Raw genomic sequence first — 22679 nt, 5'->3', positions numbered from 1 at the left:
AAACCCTTGACCAGAGTCTCCTGGCCAACATTCTTAAATCTCTTTTGCCAGCTCTTTGCGCCAGGTAGGAATAAAGCTCTGCTTTCAGGGTGTGTGAAGAACGCCTATTCCCAGAAGGTGTAGTGACCTTTTCACCTCCCGCACGAACTCCTTGGGAGGGGGGTCCGAGGGCATTTACCCTCTCAAGGGCCTGATCGGTGGCCGAAACGTTTGTTCCCTATTCTTGCTATCCATATCCTCAGAGGCCTTATGCAGCAGTTCCGGGAAAGCCTTTGGGGATGGAACTGGGGGGCATCCAGTCCACAGTGAGGACGCGCCGCCACGGGAGGTGGGGGTGGACAGGAGCTGGAGGACTGGCATGACAATTGCCTGTGGCCTGGGGCGGGCACCGTGCGAGCCCTGCCAAGAGCCCTCCTACCCCGCTACCGTTCTCCCTCCCAGCAGAGGCACAGAAACGGGGGCCCCTGGACCCCTAATTGCCAACCCCCGGGAACACCTGGGCTCCAGAGAGACAAGAGTCTGGGCGGGGTCGGGCGACGGCTGCCCCCTAGCTGAAGGCGCACCACTTCCCACCCTCCCGCGTTCCCTCTGTCCCGCAGGAGAGGGCCCCAGATCTCAGTTAACAATGGAGCCCCCGGTGCGCGGCGGGCACCCGGGCACCACTGGCGCCCGGCAGCGCGCCCTGCTGCGGGACAGGGAGGCCGTGTGCGGCTGCAGCACAGCCTCGCCCGCTCGAGTGGTCTGATTCGGATTTACGTGGCAGCGACACTGTCAACCCTTGCCTGGCTCTGTGGTGCGTCTCCCACTCCAGCCTAGCTTTCCCGGGTCTCCCTCGTCCTGGCCCGGAGCGCCAGGGGAGCCCTGCTCCTCCTCGCCCCAGGCCTCGGGCCGGCACAGCGGGAGTGACCCGGCAGGCCCAGCGCTCCTCGCCGCCGCGGGTCGGGGATTTGAAGTTGCTCGAAGCTGCAGCCAGCTCCCGGGCGCGCCGCACTCCTCCGCGGCCGGATCCCGGGGATCCTCCACCAGCTGCCGGGCTCTCCCCCGGGGGTCCTGAGCGAGCGCGCAGAGGTAGGCTAGCCCGACCCAGTCAGTCGATGGCACCGACCTCGATGCTTTCTTTCCAAACACACACACACACACACACACACACACACACACACACACAGACGCCCTGGGCGCAGACCCCCCAACGCCTCCCTTCCCGTGGATATCCTTCAGGGCCTCCGGGAGAGACCGACAGACGGACGGGGAAAGCACACGGAGGGAAACTTGTTCCTTCCAGTCTCCTGTCAGGCAATTACTGGCGAGCCTGTGCCGGCAGAGGGGAGGGAGGAAGCGAGGGAAGGGCTCCAGAAGGGGAGGGGGAGGACGAAGGAGGTGGGGGAGGCGGGGGTGCAGTTGGTGAAACTCCTCTGTCTCCCGCTCATCTTTTCATTGCGTGCTCCTCTCCTTCGCGCAGACACCCCAGACCTCCCCTGGGCGCCAGCTCCTCGGCTCCAACGGGTCCAGAAACAAGCCGGATTTTTTTTTTTTTTTTTTTTTTTTCTGGAAATTGGCTTTGGTGTGTTTCCCTACCTCCCTCCTCCCCCGTCTAGCCCCCCCTCCCTTTTTTTTTTTTTTTTTTTTTTTTTTTTTTTTTTTTTTTTTTTTTTTTTTTTTTTTTTTTCTGAGACATGGCCCGGGCAGTGGCTCCTGGAAGAGGAACAAGTGTGGGAAAAGAGAGAGGAAACCGGAGCTAAATGACAGGATGCAGACGACTTGAGACACAAAAAGAGAAGCATTTCTCTCGGATCAAGGCATTGCATCGCTGCTCTCCTTTCTCCAAGACGGACTGAGGATTTAACGGCTCTAGGCGGAGTTGAAGCTCTTCAGATTGTTTAGATTCCCCGCTTTGCTCTATTTTCCCCGCACATTCTGGTTCTCCCGCGTCTGCCTGGGGATCCGGCGAAGGGAGAATGGAGAGGGGGCTGCCGCTCCTCTGCGCCGCGCTCGCCGTCGCCTTCGCCCCGGCCAGCGCTTTTCGAAACGGTAAGTGACAGGCGGAGGCGCGTGTGACAGCGCGGCGCCCGGGCTCCCCCGCTGCCCGCGTCCGGCCGGGACTCGGGCTTCCCGCTCCAGCCACGGGACTCACGCGGAACTGCCGGGATGCACCGGGAATAGCCACCTCCTGGGCGGAGGAAACTTTTGTCCAGGAGGAGAAATAAAAAAAATAAGAACGGTCGGTTCTGGGCAGGAAGATTTCAAGTCCTCCGCCTCCCTCCCGAAGTTGGTTGTTTGGTTATGGGGGTTTTCCTACCTCCGTTACAAGGCAAAGCTGCCTACCTTCCCAGATCAGCACACCAATTATCTTAATAATGTTTCCTCCCAAAGGCAATTAGATGAGACTCCCTTTCAAAAATCTGATGGCTGTTGAAAGTTAATGAACACTTTGCCGGGAGAACTTCCTGGTTGTTTTGCAGCTCTTTGAAACCATCTCCTCTGGTGGGTGCCTGCAAGAGATAGCGGCTTTGGGGTTGCTGGACCTCCCTCCTCTGTCTTTACATATCGCCCCTCATCTGTCTGAAGTATGAATGAAAGTTACATAGTGTCAATAAAGGAATCTGATATATACAGTGTAAGACACCGGGATATCTGAAAATCCCTAACCTAGCTACAGCTTCCACTTAGCTTCTAACACCACTCACTGCTAAGTAAATGAAAGAGTGCTGGGATATAAACAGTATTCTGTAAACTAAATAATATATTTTAAAATGTGATCTGGTTATAGGCATGTTTAACTTACACTTTAAAGTAGGTGAAGGCAAGGATATGGAATTATCTTTACAGCAATTCTTCGGCAATTATTATTAACTATTTATCAAATATTTACTTTTGTCTGGCTTAGGTTTCAATCAAAGTAATTAGGAAAAAAAAAGAACACCCACTACTTACTGTGGTATATTGTTTTAATAAGAGGCCACAAGTGGAGGGGTTCATACCAAGAGGAATTTAAATCACGTCTTTATGATAGGAGTTAATCTCTCTAATATGCTTTTTGGAGGTTTTGTGTTTGAAGCAATAGATTTCCCCCAACAGCCACCAAGCAGTGTTCTAAAAGAAAAGCTTAGAGGTGACACACACACACACACACACACACACACACACACACACACCTGTAAATATGGAGTTCAGTTTATTAATGAACCTGAGTTAGTGGCATCTTTCTATTATCTGGCTGGCAAGGGATGAAAAACATTCTCCTCCAATTGAAAGAGGTCAAGTGGTTAGACTTTAGAAATTACAGTAACCCAACCTCTGCCCTCTACAACTCCCGAGATTAAGTCCTTAGTAGGGATATTCACAGGATGGATTCGTAGCCTAATGCAAATAGCTTCCAGACTTTAGATTGTGAAGTCCATGGAGATATATATATATATATATATATATATATATATATATATAGTATATTTTTAAATTTTCTTAGCAGAAATCTGGGGAATGCTGAGAACCTGAGCTCCAGTCTGTGAGCTTGCCTGGTTAAAGCCATGTTGCTATGCGTTCAGTGACCAGAGCCAGTAAATGCCTCTGTAACACAGCAGACCTCTTAAAGCCATGTCCACCTCCACCAAGTACCAGTGTCTGCTAAATTAATTCATTAACCTTATTTAGGTCTAATGGTCCAGAGTCATTAGAAATTGCTCTTTCTTAATCAACTGTTAGAGAGATTTAACAGAGCCAGGGAGTCTAGCAGTCCACATTATCTTATTACACTGTCACTTTCTCAGAAGTCACAGATTAAAGAGCTCTGGTGTGGTACCGAGTCTACCTAAATGTCTTCTGAAGTGACTCTGTGGAGTGACTAGAAACAGTGCTGTTTTATTTCACTCCTCTTACGGATGCCAGACACTGCCATGATGTTTGTATAGAGCTGGATGAGACTTAATGAGATGGGGTCACTTTCCAAGTTTTCTACACATTTGAAATAATGGAAAAGCCTCAGTAGAATCACATAACAGAGTCCAACATGATCATTAGTTGAGATCCTGAACTCTAGTTGCAACATTTCTTCTTGGCAAGCCTTAAGCTTTTAAAAGCCAAGGCAAAGGAAACCAGTAGAAGGGTACCCCCCAGTCTAAGAAACAGGGTCAGAAACATCTAGCAATTGAGAAAAACAATGTGATTTATATTGTCTTCTTTTTAATTTATGGGAAATGATTTCTGTAATGCATGTAGCTTTATGCATTTTTGATGTGCACTTCATCTTTCATTTCCATTTGACCTGGTTTTCCTGTAATAAAATTCTGTAGATTTATAAATTCATGCTGAGAGCAAAGAATGCCATTCTCTTTCCACAGGGAATCTATTAGATGCAATATTAAAATCTATATATACCATTACTGAAAATTTGTGATTGATAGGCTTATATATTTCACTGCTTTCATACCTATTCCTCTTACATAGTTTATGCACCAAATTTTTATTGCTTAAAATTAAGCATCAATAAATGTGGCAGCATTTCAGGCTGAGACTCTCCAGCATGAAATCCATCATAAAAAGTGACAATGAGAATCTATGCTGAACAATAAAGCAGCCCAGTGACTGGTTTATTTGGCTCTCAGTGAATCACTTCAGCATTTGGTTTTTGTTTTTGTTTTTTAAATGAGGGCTCAAAACTAGTTAGCTCACCTTTCGCAGAATGTGAGACTATGGCTTACCATACCCGGACCTCATGTGTGGTAGGATTTTTTTTTCAACATATAGGGAATTAGAATTAATGCTGGGTGGCTATTTATTTTTCTTTCTGCCCAGTAGCTTTGATCTAGTCTCTAGGACTGAACAACTTTACTTGGAGCGGTAGAGCAGAATTATTTCTGCTTCACCAAATACACTTTGTTCTCTGTTGATCTGGATCTCCAGAGCAGAGATAACTCAAAATCACTTAGATTTATGGGCAGATAAAACAACAACACAAAAGGTTTGGCTTTAAGCCAATCGAAATCTTGGATGACAATCCCCACTGATCAATGACATAGACCAGGCTTATCATCAAAAAGCCACACAAGGGGTCGAATCACTTCTTTTAGTCACCTTCCACTCAGAACTTGCTACTTAATGCGATTACACTTCTTGGGGGATAATTAAGTCTAGTAGAAGCTCCCTGGGGACCATGTTAACATCCATTGAGAGGATTTAATGTTTTTAACGCTAGAAGACCTTTTTTCTTGGGAAGGAACTTTGTGGGGGTAAGGGTGGAGTCCTGTCAGATGTCAGTCTACTTTTCTCCTGTGCTAACCTTCCTGGGATCAAAGAGTGTTCCTTGGTGGGGGGTTGCTATCAGTGCCACCTGAAGGGCCTGTGGGGACCTCTTGGAGTTCCCCCTACAGAGTTGTGGAATGTTTAATAACCAGTAATGTTTGTATAAAGCTAGAATACCTAAATGGTTGTCAGGGAAAGATGTTATAAAAATGTTATTTTTATTACAGATAAATGTGGTGATACTATAAAAATTGAAAGCCCAGGGTACCTTACATCTCCTGGTTATCCTCATTCTTATCACCCAAGTGAAAAATGTGAATGGCTGATTCAGGCTCCTGACCCATACCAGAGAATTATGATCAACTTCAACCCTCACTTTGATTTGGAGGACAGAGACTGCAAGTAAGTGAGAAAGTATTTGAACAGGGCACCACACCACCATCTAGTGGTCATGGATGCCTAAGGGGGAAGTCTGTGTGTACAGTATGGGATATAAATGGATCCAGGAGGGATTCTGATCTAGACCAGATCATGTATCAATGGTATGGAAATTAAATTATGTTAAGTAATTTCTGAGTTCCCCAAACTAGCATATTATGTTTAAATGTATAATCTCTCAATTTTTTTTTTCCTGTTAACACTTATGGTTTCAGAACTCTTTTGTTAAGAAATGTATATTTACATTTCTTTCTCTCTTTTTTTTTGTTCCTGGAAAGGGGAAGAACTAGAAACCCAAACTTTCACTTCAGATTTTTTTTTAATATTGTGGGATACTAACATATATAGCATCAACAGATGATGAGGTTGGGTATTTTTTAACAAATCTGTGACACATTTTGTGATTTAAGGACTGAATCTTATTGAGTTTGACATGACAAAAGCAAAGTGTCATTGAATAAAAATAAGGCATATAGTGTAAGCTGGATGAGGGGTTTTCGTTGTAGATTAATGATTGCAAGTGTCTTATGGAAAATGCAAAAAAAATGTTAATGCATAATGAATACAATGGGGCTCAAATGTAAATTATTATTTCATCTATCTGCTTTCATCTTGCTAACGCCTTCTACTGTGAAGTAAATAAGCATCAATTTATGCCAGATTTCCTTATTATCAAAATATCCTCACTATAGATACAGTCTAAATTTTATCTCTTCACTTTATATGAATGAGCTAGTGTGTGGGTCTTGCTTTGCACAGTGTAGAAAATGTGTTTTAACATTGCAGGCAGCAGTCTTCTCAGATCCAGGATTTGCTCTTCTCTCTGGACATCCACGAGACCACCTGTCTCTGTCTTGTCCACGTTACCACATTCTGCCACCCTGCATGTGATGTGTTCTCCAGACACTTGAACCTGAGTATCTATCTTTAATGAATGTTTGGACAACGAAATAGTTTTAGCCAAGGAAAACAATCTACTTAAATCTCAGTTCTAAAGTGTTTCTCGGGGACCAATATGTTTTCCCAAGTTTTAAAATGGATCAGTTTGATATAATTTCATACTATGTGAGTAGGCTATGGTTTCCATTGGATATGAACATTATTATGCAGGCACATTCGTTATTAAAAATGTTCTATTTGCAAACACATAGCCTTTTTAGGGAAGAACAGAGTAATATGAAAACGTTCCCACCTGTAGGAAGTCCTTAACGACCTGTTGAGTTGGTGGGGTAAACTAGTGTTTCATGGGCAGGGAAATGAGGTCATCGGACTAATTCAACATTCTGGTACCTAGAGAATTAGCATACATTCATACACTGTTGATCAATTTCCAAATAATCAGCATACACTAGAGTGTAAAAAAAGTATGCTGATTCCAATTTAATCCTTGTTCTGTGCCTCAGGGCATTATATTGACTTCTTAATCTTATATGAAAGTTGCCATTAATAGAGTGTTCCAGTGACTGCTAAGAAACAGGGAGTTTATTGTTGTTGCCAATATTCTGTATGGTGGTTTTACAGCATCAGTCACCTAGAGAAGCTGTATATTTGTTCTCTCTTTCATTTTGTTTTATTTTTTGCTTTTTGAAAATATTTAAACTGCTATAAGAGATATTTTTAAGAGATGGTAAAACATGTTCAAGTAATAACATTTTTCCAAAGATAAGATGCCATTACATTTTAGTAAACTCATGTCTACTAAATCCTGATCTGAAAATCATGACCACAACTGCATATGATATAATAGCTAAAACATTCAAAATAATCAGTAGTCAGTAGCAATGGTGTGCTGGTAAGGGTTGAACAACTGGTTCTTGGAAGGGGGTGGGTCAAGTCCTCATTTGTAACATTTGCCAATTTCTGTAGTGTAAATATTCCCACCATGGCCAGTTTCAAACTATCTATGTGATGTCACTGTATGCAGACTTGCAAAGAGACGTGCATGAGGGGTTCTTGTGAGCTGGTGCAAGCTGGAGTAGAAGTGTATGAAGGGGAAGCCAGTCAAGTGAGTTAATATGTGTTAAGTGCGTATCACAGTGTCTGGCAGGCAGTAAGTCTGCAATAACTATTTGCTATATCATAATGGGAGGTGGAGGGTTGTGGAATTGGAAGAGCACTTTTTCAATGTTCTTTCTTAAACATGACAAGAAAAAGGATAATTATAATTTATAGCAAGGGAAAATTTTAGTGATGTCGACAAGGTATTCAAGAAACTGACATGACCAAGAAGATTGTTGCTGTTGTTCTGATAGAGGCGAGACTTTTCAAGGCTACAGAGTGAAGTGGTTTCTTAACTGTAGTGAGTAGGGATTTGTTCTCTGTGAAGGTGCCATCTCCTGGCCAGCCTTGAAAGGCTGATAATGTTTAGCCTGATGAAGTCAACGGAGATGATGGCATAGAAAAATAGCTTTGTGCCCTGTTTTGAAGTGTTGCTACCTGATTGTTTTATCAATAAAAATTCAAAAAATGATATAGGAAGAGCAGCTTAAGACATTGCTGTCACTATATTTTCAGGCTGGTCCATATGTGACTCCTGGTCACTGTTGCACATTGCAGTTGAGATATAAGTGTAGCACAATTCTGACAATCTTTTGTGAAGGCTGTGAGAATAATCTACAGCTTTAATTTAAAATTAAAATTCCCTACAAAAATGAAAAATACCAATAACCCTTGGGAGAACAAATTCATAGGCAAAAATTTTTTGTTGGATGTGCAAGAGCATAGTTTCTTTGTTTTTTACATTTTAGTGGGTTTGGGGTGGGTTTTTGTTTTTGTTTTTGTTTGTTTGTTTGTTTTTTGGTCATTTATAATAGGCTCCTTCCAAAAACATATTTGAGTTGATACAAAATTAGGTACAATAAACCAAATACAGCGAGCTGGCAAGCTTTTAGTTATCATTCCTGTTAAGATCAAACTGATTGTCTTATTTGAGATATTTAATATCTTCCCCTGTTTCAGCTACATTTTATATCTAAGAGCAGTAAAAAGTCCAATGTCATTGGGTTATTGGCAAGATAAAATAGGGTAGTGGCTATGAAAGCCCTTTGAAAAGTTAAAAAGCTTCCCTCAAAAGAAGTTGCCACTGTTATTATGATACCTTTAACAACTTGGTGATGGTTAGAACATTTAGAAATATGAAACTTAAGCATATGTCAAACTAAATACATAGATCCAGTAATGGGATGATCCACATAAAATATACCTGGCAATGTCTCTTGAAGCTTTCTAGTATTTGTACAGTCAACTTCCACCATGTGAAAGTTTAAGAAATCAATTCCCTAGCACATTTGCTTATTGAGGAACATCCTTAAAACCCAGGTAAAATTCTTTTTGTGGAGTGTAGTGATGGATAAGTAATTAAATAGATTAGCTCTGGTAGGAAAAATATTTACTTATTTAAATTGGTATTGTTTTATTTATAATTAAATTAAAAACTATGTGATATTTTTTAACAATATACTAATGCAGTATCAATTTTTCATGTGAAGAGCTCCAAGACCAACCCAACACATAAGCACTATGAACCTAACCTTACAAAAGGTTTTTAGAATGGATATCAAGGCGTTACTTCCTTAGGGAAAATGGATGTGCAAGTTTGTGCCTGATAATTTTAAAATGCAACAATCTATGCTTCAGGTTGCAGTATGAAAGTCAGGTTTCATTACTAATAAACATAAAGACATACTATTATAACTACCAGAGTTCTTTTATTGAACAATGTATAGTATTGATCAATCAATCAATCAACCAATAGAGCAGTAGAGAATCTGTCTGTGGCTAACATTGCACTAAGACGTTTAGCTAGAATTACCACCTGGTTTTATTGTTATGTTGATAAAAGAGAGGTGGCTAGAGAATATTCTGAAGGAGGAGAAGGTATGGAAGGAATGTACCAGTAAAATCCTCCATACCTGTGAAGTGTCAAAGCATAGTTACAAACAGAAAAGAAAGAAAAAGGCAACCTGCTGAAGTGTTTTTCAGAAAACAGTGTTCATTGTGACCTGTAAATGGTTTTCAGCATTTACATTGAGCTAGTTAGCTCTTACTCAGCTACAGTTTTCTTCGGTGGTAAAGCAGACATCTTGAATCTCATAAAACTTTATATCTGCATAATAAACAAGAATGTCATTGATACAGTAGTTAGAATTTATGGAACTTTTCCGGTTTCCCAGCAATGCAAACTATCAGCATGATAATTTATAATGGGTTGTGACAAATACTGCTGAGCAAAGAGGTGTGTGATTACATTCAGATCAGATGTCCTCATCTAGGGAGCAATAAAAATTTCACAGACTTTGGGTTAAAAACATTAAGAAAATGAATGTGGAGCTCCAGAAAGAGTCTAAAAAGGTGGTAGTATTGGAGGGAGCAAACTCAGTAGTGGTCTTCTTACTGACTGGTTCCTGGCTCCAATGGCTGATTTGTCAGTTGCTGTTTTGCAGGATTTCACCAAGACACAAGCTAACATGGTACAGATGCTTTTTTGTCTATAAGAGATTTGTAATCTGTTCTTTGTGTAACCAAAAGTAGGTTTTTTTTCTAATTCAATGGAATCAAAGGAGATTTCACTCTTGTAACTTCATGTGAAGTTTAGTTATAAGAAAATTCTAACTAAACAGAGATAATACTCAAGTTTGGGCATTTTGTTGGAATAGATCACACACTGTTTCTTTAGTGCCACTTTTAAAATTACCTAAGTTATTACGAACTTAGAAACACTGGTCATTTCATTTATTTTCATAGACTATAAACTCACTGAATGAAAATTAATGTTATGCTAGTTTCTCAGGTCTGATAATTTCCACCAATTTAATTATCCAATGGCCACTTTGTCATTTATTGCCAATTTGGGGAAGTATAAGTTCCATTTTTGGTTTCCCTGAGTGCTATTTTCTGTTTCAGTCTTTTCTTATTTTCCTTTGTTCCACATGGGTTTTTTTTTCCCCAATTAATTTTGATTTTTTTAAATGCTGCATTAAAATATTATTTATCTTGATTGGTAAGTTTTTCATTTTTTTGTTTTTGAGGTGAGTGCCTTACTCTAGTCCCAGTCTTGCATTTGAGAGCATCACTTACACCCAGACAAAGTCTTTGTTTTATGGAAAACAGTATTTTAAACCAAAATACTTCTCCATTTTCTATATGAAATATAGAAGTATAGGTTCTTTTAATTAAGGTATGATATGTATGTAGAAAATACACACAGTGTGAAGTTTGATAAAATTTTATAAGGTGAGCACATCCATATAACCAATCCAAAGTAAACATTTCCAGCTTCCTATGAAGAAGCCCCTTATGTTCGCTTTCAGTCACTAGCCTTTAGCTTTTTAAGGATGACTACTATCCTAACTTCTGTGATTGCATTTCTATAAATTTCAAAGTCAGACAAAACTAAACTATAGTCTTAGAAGTCTGTATGCACTATCCTTCAATATGATAAAACTCTTTGGAATAGAGATAGAACAATGCATACTATTCCCTTTCTAATAATAATAATAGTAATAATAGTAATAACAATCATACTGAAGTGTACTCTAATATTTTTTAGTAACTCCTGTAGAAATCTCTTGTATTTGTTACATATATTATGCATATGTTAAAATATACACAAAGTTTTCAATCTGGAGCTTGCTTTAGATTCAAGGCAAATGCAGAAAAATCTTCCTTTGCTTTACTTTTCAGTTTTTCATTGTTGATTTTCATCCCAAGTAACTTCCTGACATGGTCAGTGTGAGAGACACCACTCAATTAAAAACTTTTGAGTGGATAAGAATGAACCCTTCTTAGAACAACTGCTGGCCAATGTTGTTGCTACCACCTGCAGCCTCCTTGGTTACTACTCAGGCAGATAATTATCTACTTTCTTCCTTTTGATTTTTTTTTTTCCATTAGCACTGATTCAATTTGAACAAAACCCCATGTGTTTAATAAAATTAACTTTCTTTATTATTTTTTACTATAAGCAGTCACATTTGATCATAATGAATTTTGAGTATTATAGGGTTGTTTCGCATTAGGCATTTTGGTAATTTGAAAGAAGAAACCTTTATGAGAAACTAAAAGAGAAGGTTAGTTGAAATCTTATCAAATTGAATCAACATGTGCATGGCATTTCCAACCAGATTTCACTTGGGGAGCAGACACTTAAAAATTGATCCAAATGAGACATATGCCTTCAGCCGGCATGCATATTCTCAGCTCCTTTCTTTCCAGCATAAAACTTGATACTTGCATGCATGCTGACATACTCCGGCAGAAGCACACACACAAACACATATGTGCATGTGTGTGTGTGCTTGTAAAGGAGGCTACAAAATAAACTTAACTAATTGCTGTTGTAGTATTCATCAAGGCTGATCATTAAGCCCAAAGAAGAACAAGAGACAAGATTAGTGTTCAGATCAGGTTCCAAATGCCTCTTAATTGGGTGTTTGTAATCAATCCTGATTGTAGGAGTCAGTGACTTGGCAGAACATAGCACCTCAAAAAAAGATTTTTCCTGCTATTCTGTGGTTGATAGAACTGTGTCTAGTATCTAGGTCAGTTAGGGATGGCGTGAGGTCAGGATAACTCTCAGATTGGCTGTGAAGCATGCCAAACACATTATGCTGCTTATGTTTGAAATCACTTAGTCTTTGCAGTTAGCTTAGCAAATGAACTTCATTCATTCAGAACTCTACTAAATTCTGCAGAAGAGCAGAGAGGAAAAATAATCTTTTGGCTTCTGTCCACTCAATTGCCTTGTAACTTGGATTCTTTCCTGATCACACCCAGGTCTATATTGTACACATTTTATATCTTATTCAGTCAACATGTTTTTTTCCCCTTTAATTTAAATAGTTGATAGAGTGTTTAGAAAGTAATGGTCATGGCTGGTTCTTATTGTTGGGTCCTCACTCCATGCCTGCCATGGCACTCACTAAGCACTATGTATGTGCACGGGATGTCACTTAATCTTCCTATCATCCCAATTTTACAGATGGCAGCACTGAGGTTTACAAAAGTTAGACTGAGCCCAAATGCTCAGCTGCTGCACCAAATCTCTTTCCATCTTTGTGACTGATGCGGCTTGTGATGTCCCTTTTGAATGAGAAAATTCTTATGAAGGGTTGCCACCTTATCTTTTATTCAAGTAGCCATTTTCTTCTATGAAACACCTCACACAAAACTTTGAATACAAACCAACTAACTCTGGGGAAGGACTCAGTTTTGGAACTCTCAGTTCAGATTAGGTAAGAACCGCTAAAAATGGTGCACAGAAACTTCACACCAACTGGTGATTTTCCACTCAGTTAAAACTTGCCTTGGGGTTGGGTGGCTTAGTTAGTTGAGTGTCGAGTCTTGATTTTGGCTCAGGTCATGATCCCAGGGTTGTGGGATTGAGCCCCGCATAGGGCTCCACACTCAGTGTGGAGCCTGCTTAAGATTCTCTCTCTCCCCCTTTCCCTCTCCCTGCTCACTCTCTCTCTCTCTCTCTCTGTCTCTCTCTCTCTCAAAAATAAATAAAAAATAATATAAAACAAAATAAAATAAAATGAAATTAAAGTAAAATAAAATAACTTGCCTTAACTTGGGGATGAAATCCTGGGGGGGAAATATCTAAATTCTGGTCCCTTTGGTTGGTGGAGTTGGAAAGCACAAAGCACATACAAACACAATATTTATGTAAAGCCTGATAACCAGGCAGCACAAGCGTTAGATTTATGCAATTGGTTCGGGGGACATGTGAGATCCCAGCTGGGTCCAGGGCTTTTTCGCAGGCCCAGAAGGCAGCAGGATGCCTAGTCTTCCAAGCATGGCTCATTTACTTAATCTCAGGCAAATGTCAGGAAAGTTTTGCTCTCTCATGTCTTCCCTGTCTGTAAAGTTTTGATACTTCTCTTTGCCATCATGACTCTGTAAGGGTTAAATGGAGAATGTTTGCTCAGGCACTGGATTCCTATGAGAAACAGAAGAGTGTTTTTTGAGAAGAAACAGATGCTCCAGAGTATTTTGTTTTTATCTGGTCAGATACTTGTATAATCAGCTGGCCAGGTTGGAGGTGATGGCTTGTTGCTTCTGATTGACTGGCATGTCACAGAGAGAGCAGCCAGTCCCAGGCTGAAAGAGGATGCTGAATGTCTCCTTATTCAACTTCTTAAATTTCTTTAGAACAGCCAGAGGTGCCAAAGGCCAGTCAATATATTTGTGATTCCAACTTCTTGCCTGACTCTCCAACCAACAGATGCTATGAGCAGGGAAGCTATTGTGTGAAATATAAGCAGTCACTGAAATGGCATGGAAAAAAAATTAAATGTGCTCAAAATCTTGTTCTGAGAGAGATAACTTTAAAAAAAAATTGAAGGCACTAGGGATGCCTGGGTGGCTCAGTCGGTTAAGCATCCAACTTCAGCTCAAGTCATGATCTCCCTGTTTCCTGAGTTCGAGCCCCACACTGGGCTCTGCACTGTCAGTTGTCAGCGCACAGCCTGCTTGGGATTCTCTCTCCCTCTCTCTTTCTCTGCCCTTCCCCACTCATGTGCTCTCTCTCTTTCAAAATAAGTGAACTTAAAAAAAAAAAATTAAGAGCACTAAATTCCCAAATTTAAAGAAAAAAGAACAGGCTCTTGACCCAAACAAAATAAAGGACACAAAACCCCACAAGCATGGTAGCTTGACTTCATCTCGTTTGGGATGATGATTTTTAGACAGAGCAATCCCTGGCAAATGAGACTGATATTTTACCTTTTATCTCAGTTCATACCTGCCTGTTCATTCTTGAATAGCTTGAGAAAACAGGCGTTTATTTGTAACACAGTTGGTCACAGAAAAAGATGATTAAAATTTTAATTTCTGGATCAATCCACTGTTGAAAAAATTTCAGCCACTAGAAATGACAAATTCTCATTAGTTCGACAATGAGAGTGCATTTGCATCTCTCTCCTACCACCCATCTGTTCAGGTTCTTCATTGTAACAGTACAGGTAAAGGTTGGTCTCCCCATTGGGTAGTGAACTCTTTGGAAGTAGACACTGTGTCTTACTTTCATTTCTACTCTCTACCATCCCCACAGTGCTTTGCACATATAAGTTAGTGGAACTACACAGCTGACTTTTCTTGAAATTGAAGTCTGGAAAGAAGAGAAGAGAAGAAAACAATGTTGCCCTGAGTAGAGTTCACAGTGGGCAGTCTGGGGGACAGACTAGCAAAAGTCAGTGAAGGGAGAGCAAAGGAGCAATTCTGGTAACTGTCCAAGTGGGTGTTCTCTTGGTCTCAGTGCCAGTTTTTCGAAAAGACATGATGGCAGCCACTCCCCAGACACGGAGGTGCGTGGTGGCCTCCTGGTGGCCAGGAACCTGGTGGCCAGGTTCCCCCTCCTCCATCCCCACCTGCCTAGTCAGAGGCATCAGAACTGGAACTTTCTTTGTTTTTTGTTTTGTTTTGTTTTGTTTTGTTTTGTTTTGTTTGTTTGTTTTAATTTATTGTCAAGTGAGCTAACATACAGTGTAGTCTTGGCTTCAGGAGTAGATTCCGTGATTCATCCCTTACTGATGACACTCAGTGCTCATCCCAACAAGTACCCTTCTCAATGCCCATCACCCATTTTCCCCGCCTTCTCCAACCCCCCACCCCCATCAACCCTCAGTTTCTTCTCTGTATTTAAGAGTCTCTTATGGTTTGCCTCCCTCTCTGTATCTTATCTTTCCTTCCCTTCCCCCTATGGTCTTCTGTTAAGTTTCTCAAAGTCCACATATCAGTGAAATCATATGATATCTGTCTTTCTCTGACTGACTTATTTTGCTTAGCATAACTTTGGAGTCTCAGTTCCCAGCCACACAGGCAAGGCTGGCTGATCAGCTGGAGAGTGATCAAGCAGAAGGTGGGGGGGGGGGGGGGGAGGGCAGGGGTTAGCCTCTCATACATGTACAGCCCACTGCTCTTACCCTGTGTATGTTTGAAATGCATTTTAGCCCTGGTTCCACTGGAGCCAAAACATCACCAGAACTGCCCTAGAAGCGTCTTCCCTTCTACAAGCGGTAGCCCGTAATTTCATTTTTCAGTGAAGGTTGTTGACCCCGGGCAGAAGGAAGAGTGAGGTTTTTTTATAGAACTGATTGGATTTTCTCTCTTTCTTTCTTTCTTTCTTTCTTTCTTTCTTTCTTTCTTTTGAAAAAGTTTTATGTTTTCCTTATCCTTTATTCCATTGCCAATTTTTTTGTCCCTGAGCAACTGTTAGGTTATCTTGGTTCAGTCCGTTAAGACATCCTCCTTTCCCTCCTTAGCGGATCTAGCCTCATATCTGGTGTGTGTTAGTTCATTAACAGGAGCTGGAGATTTCTGATTGTCGGGGGAACATGTTAGCAGCTCCTGTGAAAAGTGTTCTGGTGAGGATCAGGGGCATGGAGTATAATTGCACGTCTGCCCTTCATTTCCATCTGTGAGGCAGGACACAGGGAAGGTGGGCGGGGTCACAATCTGTGAATGGCTGGGTTGTGGCGCTGTGAATACTGTGGTTTTCACAACCTCAACCAGTGCATCTCAGGCAGATGTAACAACATCAGGCTCTGATGGAGCAACACAGCCTAGACATAGCTTCAATTCCTCTTTTTCCTTCTCTTTCTGGAGAAAAAAAAAATTGCTTTCCTTCCTCTACCTATCTCGGTGACACAGTGTTGATGAGATAACGTAGGTGGAAGTAGCTTAGGAATACAAGAGAAATATGTTAAATAAAGCCTAGGTATTACTATAACAGGAAGTGCATCCGCAGGTTTTGTTCCTCAAAATAAGTTCAGACTGTAAACAATAACGTCTGCATCCTTACGAGGAGGCACTTATAAATATTTCAAAAGCACTGCACATGTCTACAATGGAGATAGTATCTCATGCCCAGCATGTATTCAGCAAACAAGAATTTCTGAACGTTCTTATACTAAGTTTGGCTGGATAAGTGGTCTATAATTGCTGTCTTCTAAAACTCTGGATGGGTGGAGTTTCTGGAAAAATCTCATGGAAGATGCTATCTCAATGTCACAGACTTGATAATAAAATTCATGGCTTTAAAAACATAATTTTCTCAAGTTTGCCTGAGGACTTATAAATATATGGTACATTCAGACAGTAAACCAGCCAATACTTTATGTACAGCCGGAGCCAATATCATGGTGGCTGTTACAGGAGGGATGCCAGTCCTTTCCGACCAGTTAACCAAAATTGTGCCAGTCCATTCGTGTCCACAAAAGAGGAAATTAGACGGATTTTGTGTTAGAAATTTGTACAGAAAAGCAACTGGGAAAATACATGTCTTTAAATTGATGATTCATTGCATTCCTGTCCCTGTCCCTGCACTTCTGGTGGCCCCGGGTCTTTTAACTTTGCTGTCTCCTTCCCCTATTTCTGGTTGTGAGAGATTTCCCAATCGTGAGGAGATGTCTCGGTGGCTGTGATGAAAAGCACGTTCTCAGGAAGTCCCTTGAGAGAGTGGCAGAGGAGAGATTGCTGTTTTAGCCCCCTCTCCCCACTTCACCCTCATAAATGGCCTTAGATGATACAGTCATATCTGTAGCTTCTCAAATGCACTTTCAATTCTGTTTTCATTTGAAATGCCTTCAGGTGCGTGTGTCCGGGAGCTCCAGCAGAAATGGTTTGCTTTCCTTCTTGTGGGACCATTGTGGTTCTTCACAGGTCAGATAGATTCTGTAGGACTTTCTTACTCATGAGTAAAAGAAATCCTCCCGGGAACTTGTTACCCTTCACACAAATATTTCATCTCTCTCTCTCCCTTTCCTCTTACTGCCACAAATACTACACTCCACAACTCTACCTTCTCACTTAACTCTTTTCCACATAATTCCTGTCCCCTCCAGTTGATTGAAACCTCTTGTTGAAACGTTACATTCCAATTATTCTTCTAATGCCTCGACCACTAGCCTTGCCTTGGCTCTAATTTCAATCTATGTACAACATTATACACAATTTGCTACTCTCTACACGTCGGGGCTTCCTTCTTTCCTGCATCTCGTCATACTGAACCATCATGGTTTCCTCCCCACCTCTTTTTTCTGACTTTCTCTTTCTCTTCTAACTAAAAGACAGGCCCTTGCCAAGTTTCTGCCTTTGCCCTGAATGTCTTCTCCCTGAATTGCCTTGTTGATCTTAGTCACTCAGCTCAGATAATACCCAAATTTCTGTCCAGCCCTAGACTTGACCTACGCATTGGACTCAAACTTCCAAATTCATATGGGATGATGTTGACTGCCTGAGTGGTAGACCATTGCTACAAATGAAAAATCTGATTTTGTCCCACCCTTGCATTTTCTTTCTCTTATTGACTCCTTTCTTTCCTGTTTATCCAAACTCGACACTCTGGAATGTCTCCCAATGCCTATTTGTCCCCCAGGTGCAGTCAGTTTAAAGGCCTCTAAATTACAAATCTAGAACGTCTTTTTTGTTACATTTCTTCTGTAACCACTCAAGCCCTAACACTTTTAACCCCTTCTTGGTGCTATTGCGCTAGCCTTATAAAGGGACTTTCCTTATTCTTCTTCTTTGCTTAGAAACATGGAGCTTCCCATTTCTCCTTGCTTCTGTCTGTACTTCTCAGTCAGTCTTTCACAACATAATTTCCCCCATCCCTCTGGCCTATCTCCTGTGGTTCCCCTATACATCCTAACCAAAATACATTGTAGTTCTTTAGACTTACTCCTGCTTTCCCACCCCACACCTATTCATAAGATGTTTCCTTCAGAAAGGTGGGAAGGGTAAACACCGTTCCCTGTGAAAATGTTACATATCATTCTAGTTGAATCTGAAATGCTGCTTCCTTCATAAAACCATTCACCGAATAAACATGGTTTCTCTTTCTCTGTCCTCCAACACCTTAAAAACTGTATTTATACCTCATTCATGTTCTTTAAAATATTCTACATTGTGTCACAATCATTAATATTCTGCTACTCTTCATTCAACTAGTTCGTGAGTTGCTCAAGAATGGAGGATGACATTGATTTCCACTGCTTGCAGGGCCTTGCGTAGTGTTTCAGCTATTATAGGTGTTTAATTAACATTTCCGAACTGAACTGACCAACTGACACCCAGTGAGTCTTCTCCAGTGTGTCTATCTAGCGTGGAAGAACCAAGCCAGCTTTACAGGGAAAGCTCTAACTTAATCAGACTATTAAAATGCACACTTACACTTCTCATTTACATAGTAAACCCTTCATTTTCACGGGTAGTGGAGTCAAACTTACATTTTCCTTCTAAAAACTGCTAGTTTTAAAAACCTAGATTTCAACAGGTGAATTGCTTTAGCTAAATCTCGAAAAAATATGCAGAGGTAGTGCTTGACTGAAAGCTTTGCTTTCTGTCTTACACTCATCTCCATAACCTGTTTTGGAGTTAGAGACATAACATGAATACTATTGTATAGGTATATGTCCTGATTGCTGAGTGTTTTCTGATATCCCCACAACTCTTAAGACCTTGTGTCACTACTCTGAATATTTTGTCCATTGTATATTTATATCTGGGCTCATGTTCAAACCACCTTTATGTAAATTTAACACAAATAATTTAGAGCTTTCGTCCATTCCAGCTGGCAACCTCAGTATATGCACATGTTAACTTCCCAGCAGATCACTGGGGAAGTTGTATAAAGTTAGGTTCTCTATGATAGAAGTCAACAGGGCATACAAACTGTGCAGAATGCTGTAAGTTTGTTAGTCTATATCGCCAGATAAATACCATGCCCCAGGCCTTGGTACAGCCACTTGTAAATACCACTCTGGGGAGGTGTTAGATTGAGCTAGCCCAGGGGTTGCTGCAGTGGGGTGTTTTCTAAAATGGACAGTACAGGGTTTCAGCTACTCCTCTGGTTGACAGCATGGCAGTGTTTCCTAAGTGTTTCTTAAAGTTGTGTGTCACAATGAGCTAGTGTCAACCCAAGGGGAAGACACAAAGAAAATTGTAGGTTCATGGCTACACCTACAATAGCAAGTAACCTCAGCCACCATGGCTCATTTTTAGATTTCTTACTACTTTACACTGAGTTCTCTGGGATAGTTCCAGATGTTTCTGTTATCTGTCTTATCTAGAAACCCACAGCACATCCTCATTCTCCCATGTCCAGGTTGCCTGCAACCAGAGAACAGAATGACTTAGATGACAAACTCTTGCATTTCCATGGGTATAAAAGATTAGCTGGGGCAGAGGTGGGAGTGCTACCTGACCAGGCCCTCATTTTATGCTACTTTGTGCCAGTCTGTGTTGACCATGTTCATCGGTCCCTCGGGAGACTTGCTTAGTTAACAGTGTGCCCTTCATGTATGATGCCTATAGGAACCTATAGTGATCCTGAATTCTAGAAGCGATTCAGCCTTTATGTAGCTGTGGGCTCCAGTATTTCATCTTTCTGGGCTTGCATTTCCTCATCTGTGAAGTGAGAGGATTGGGCTCTGTGCTTTAAGCTGTCTTGCCTCTAATATAACAAGAGTGAATGTGTGCAGGGGAATTCTGCTGCCATAAGAGCATATTCCAAAGATGTCTTTTCTGGCCATTTTTCCTGGCCCTGATCCCTGGGCCTTCCTTTTTCTTTGACAAGACCCCTGCCCCTTTTTCTTTTGTCTGTCTTAGCTGTAAGCTATCCCTACTCAGCCTTTTGTAAAATGGCCCCTCCCATTTCCTTACTCTTTTTTTTTTTTTTTTTTTTTTTTGCCTCTGAGACACTCTTATGTCAGAGACACTCTTTTATGTCAGTTTTCTACCCCCAAATGGTATCAGACATTTTAAACTCTATTTCAGCAACATTTATTCCGAGGAATTGCCCATTTTCCCACCTGACTTTAATCTTCCCCATTACCAGGTCTGTTTCAGCTAATCAGTCATTTGGAAGAACTGAGAATGTGGTCCTCAGAAATACTCATCTCTCGTTCTGCTGTCGTTGAATATATTTGCGGGCAGTGGAAATTTCGCATAGGAATGAGTTGTTTATTCTTGAAACTAAATGAGCCACAGGCCAAGTTCGAAGTGTAATTTAACTGCAATTGATAGCCTAAGTGTTAATCGAAACTTGGATTTGATCACTAACACAGAAGTAGCTCTACCTTACCTTTTTGTTTAACATAGTTTCTTAAAATTAGATTATAAAAAATAGAAATTACATTGGAAAAAATACAAAGGAATGACAACAGCGATTTTGTTAATGAATCCCACCTCACTCTTTATGTCTCAGAGGCAGTGTAAACTGTGTAATAAGCTATGCATCTATTTGTAAAACAGCCTCGAATTAAGGAGCTTGTTCAGATGCCATTGTAAAAATAATTTTCTGAAATTGTGGTCTATCAACAGGAGATAAGATGGCACTTTGTTGTCGCCTGCTGAGGCCCATTATGAATATTCTATTTCAGAAGCAAATCACACTGTAAATACAATGTTCAGATTCATTTATTTCCACAATAGCATTTTTGCAAAGGTGCAATTTCATAATTTGACTTAGCATTGATAGCACATCATCATTTCAAAGCTCTTTATAACCACTGGTTAATTCACACATCCTTAGGAAATTGTTTATTTGTACCAGCCCCATTTTACAGTGAAATCACCAAAATGTACACAGATAAACCAACTTACCAAAGACTAAACAGGGAGAGAGATGTGATTAAAATGTGCTGTCCTTCTCCTGAGCACATCTGACTAGGCACTTCTGAACATACATGTGTTCCCAATAAAAACTAAGAGCTCTCTTAATGATTCTATTACAGGCAGGAAACTTGGTTTAAAACAATAAATCCAAGTCATTCAAGATGCAAATGTAAACAGGACCTGAAATGAAAGAACATATTAATTGTACTTTTCTCCTCCCTTTGGTCCCCCGAGCCATATTTTTGTTAAAGCAAGTGATCAATGGTGGACTAATGTCTAAAGTTATTTAGCTAATTCCCAGCATTAATTGGAAAATGTCTAGTATTTCTAAACACCGCAATAAAAAAAGAACTTGAGCTGTCAACCCCCATTATTTTTGTCATTACATCCTTCCTAGGACTGACCCTGGGATTTAAGCTCTTCATGCTTCTTATCCATGTTGTTTTAGGGTTTGGTGTAGATATCATTTATACAGGCCCTGAGGCTGATGATGATCATGAGTTTACCGTTCAACATCCATCACAACATATTCTTAAAAAAATACATGGTGATAAATTCAGAACTTATAACCTTGGAAGTTGAGGTCAATTCAGGCACTTTCCAAAACATTGTTTATTTGGACACCAACATTCCTCCTTTGAATACCTCAACTGTTGCCTACTATTTCATTCATTTGACAAGTAATTATTGACTACACAGTATGTGCCAATGACTGTTCGGTATATAGCAGTGACTGTAACAGACATCATCCCCTTCCATCATGGCGCTTATATTCTAGAAAGACGGTGATAAACAGAAGAGAGCCTCTGTGGCAGGAGCTGTCCTTTGTGCTCACTCTGTGCCCTTCCATCTTGATCCTCATTATCTTCACCTGCAGTTTCCAGACTGTCCCACCTGGGACCTGACTCTCTCTCCAAATAAGATGCATATAAAAACATCTGGCTTAGGCAATTGTTGGTTGAGTGTCATGTTTGTTCCTGGTTGCTGATGCTCTCTACATGTAACCTCTGCTGAGGTTCCAGACCCTCTCTGATTCAGCCTTCAGTCACTACTCTTGCTTCCCAAGCTCACTCAATCTCCAGCCCTAAATACTTGACCGGTGCATGCCGGCTATCCACATCTGACACTGGCTAGGAAGGTCCTGCCTCGGGTCCTGGCTCCTTTGACTATAATTATGGATCCCAGTCCATCCTCTTTTACTCTCCAGCAGGCTCTGAGTGACAGGTTTCAGGAAGCAGTGGACATGGACAGAGTGAACACGTGGCCTCCAAAGTTCCAGGATGGTTTTGGGTTGCTTTAAAGTATATGTTTGCTAGAGCCGGCTCGGCAGGGCTGCAGGGGACATGGCCTCTGGGTGATTCATATACAAGAATCTCTCAGTGGGGACCAAG

At 41.0% G+C, this 22679-nt stretch overlaps 1 protein-coding gene across 6 annotated transcripts in view; it reads left to right on the top strand.

Moving 5' to 3' along the window:
- NRP1 (neuropilin 1) overlaps window positions 1-22679 on the top strand; it is a 503454-nt gene that overhangs the window by 363907 nt on the left and 116868 nt on the right. Inside the window, exons 1-3 of one of the 6 annotated variants that reach the window (XM_060659006.3) lie at window positions 620-1068; window positions 1460-2028; window positions 5463-5637. In XM_060659006.3, coding sequence (XP_060514989.1) covers window positions 1956-2028; window positions 5463-5637 — 248 coding nt within the window. In that variant the 5' untranslated portion in view covers window positions 620-1068; window positions 1460-1955. Of the gene's footprint in view, window positions 1-619; window positions 1069-1459; window positions 2029-5462; window positions 5638-22679 lie in introns of those variants that run through there. The other 5 variants (XM_081796083.1, XM_081796082.1, XM_060659007.3 and 2 more) reach the window with 5 other exon arrangements.

Source organism: Panthera onca, chromosome B4 (assembly GCF_046562875.1).
Source record: "Panthera onca isolate mPanOnc1 chromosome B4, mPanOnc1 haplotype 2, whole genome shotgun sequence".
Lineage (NCBI taxonomy): Eukaryota > Metazoa > Chordata > Mammalia > Carnivora > Felidae > Panthera > Panthera onca.
The sequence above is the reverse complement of the archived record's forward strand: the minus strand, read 5'-3'. Positions and strand labels throughout refer to the sequence as shown.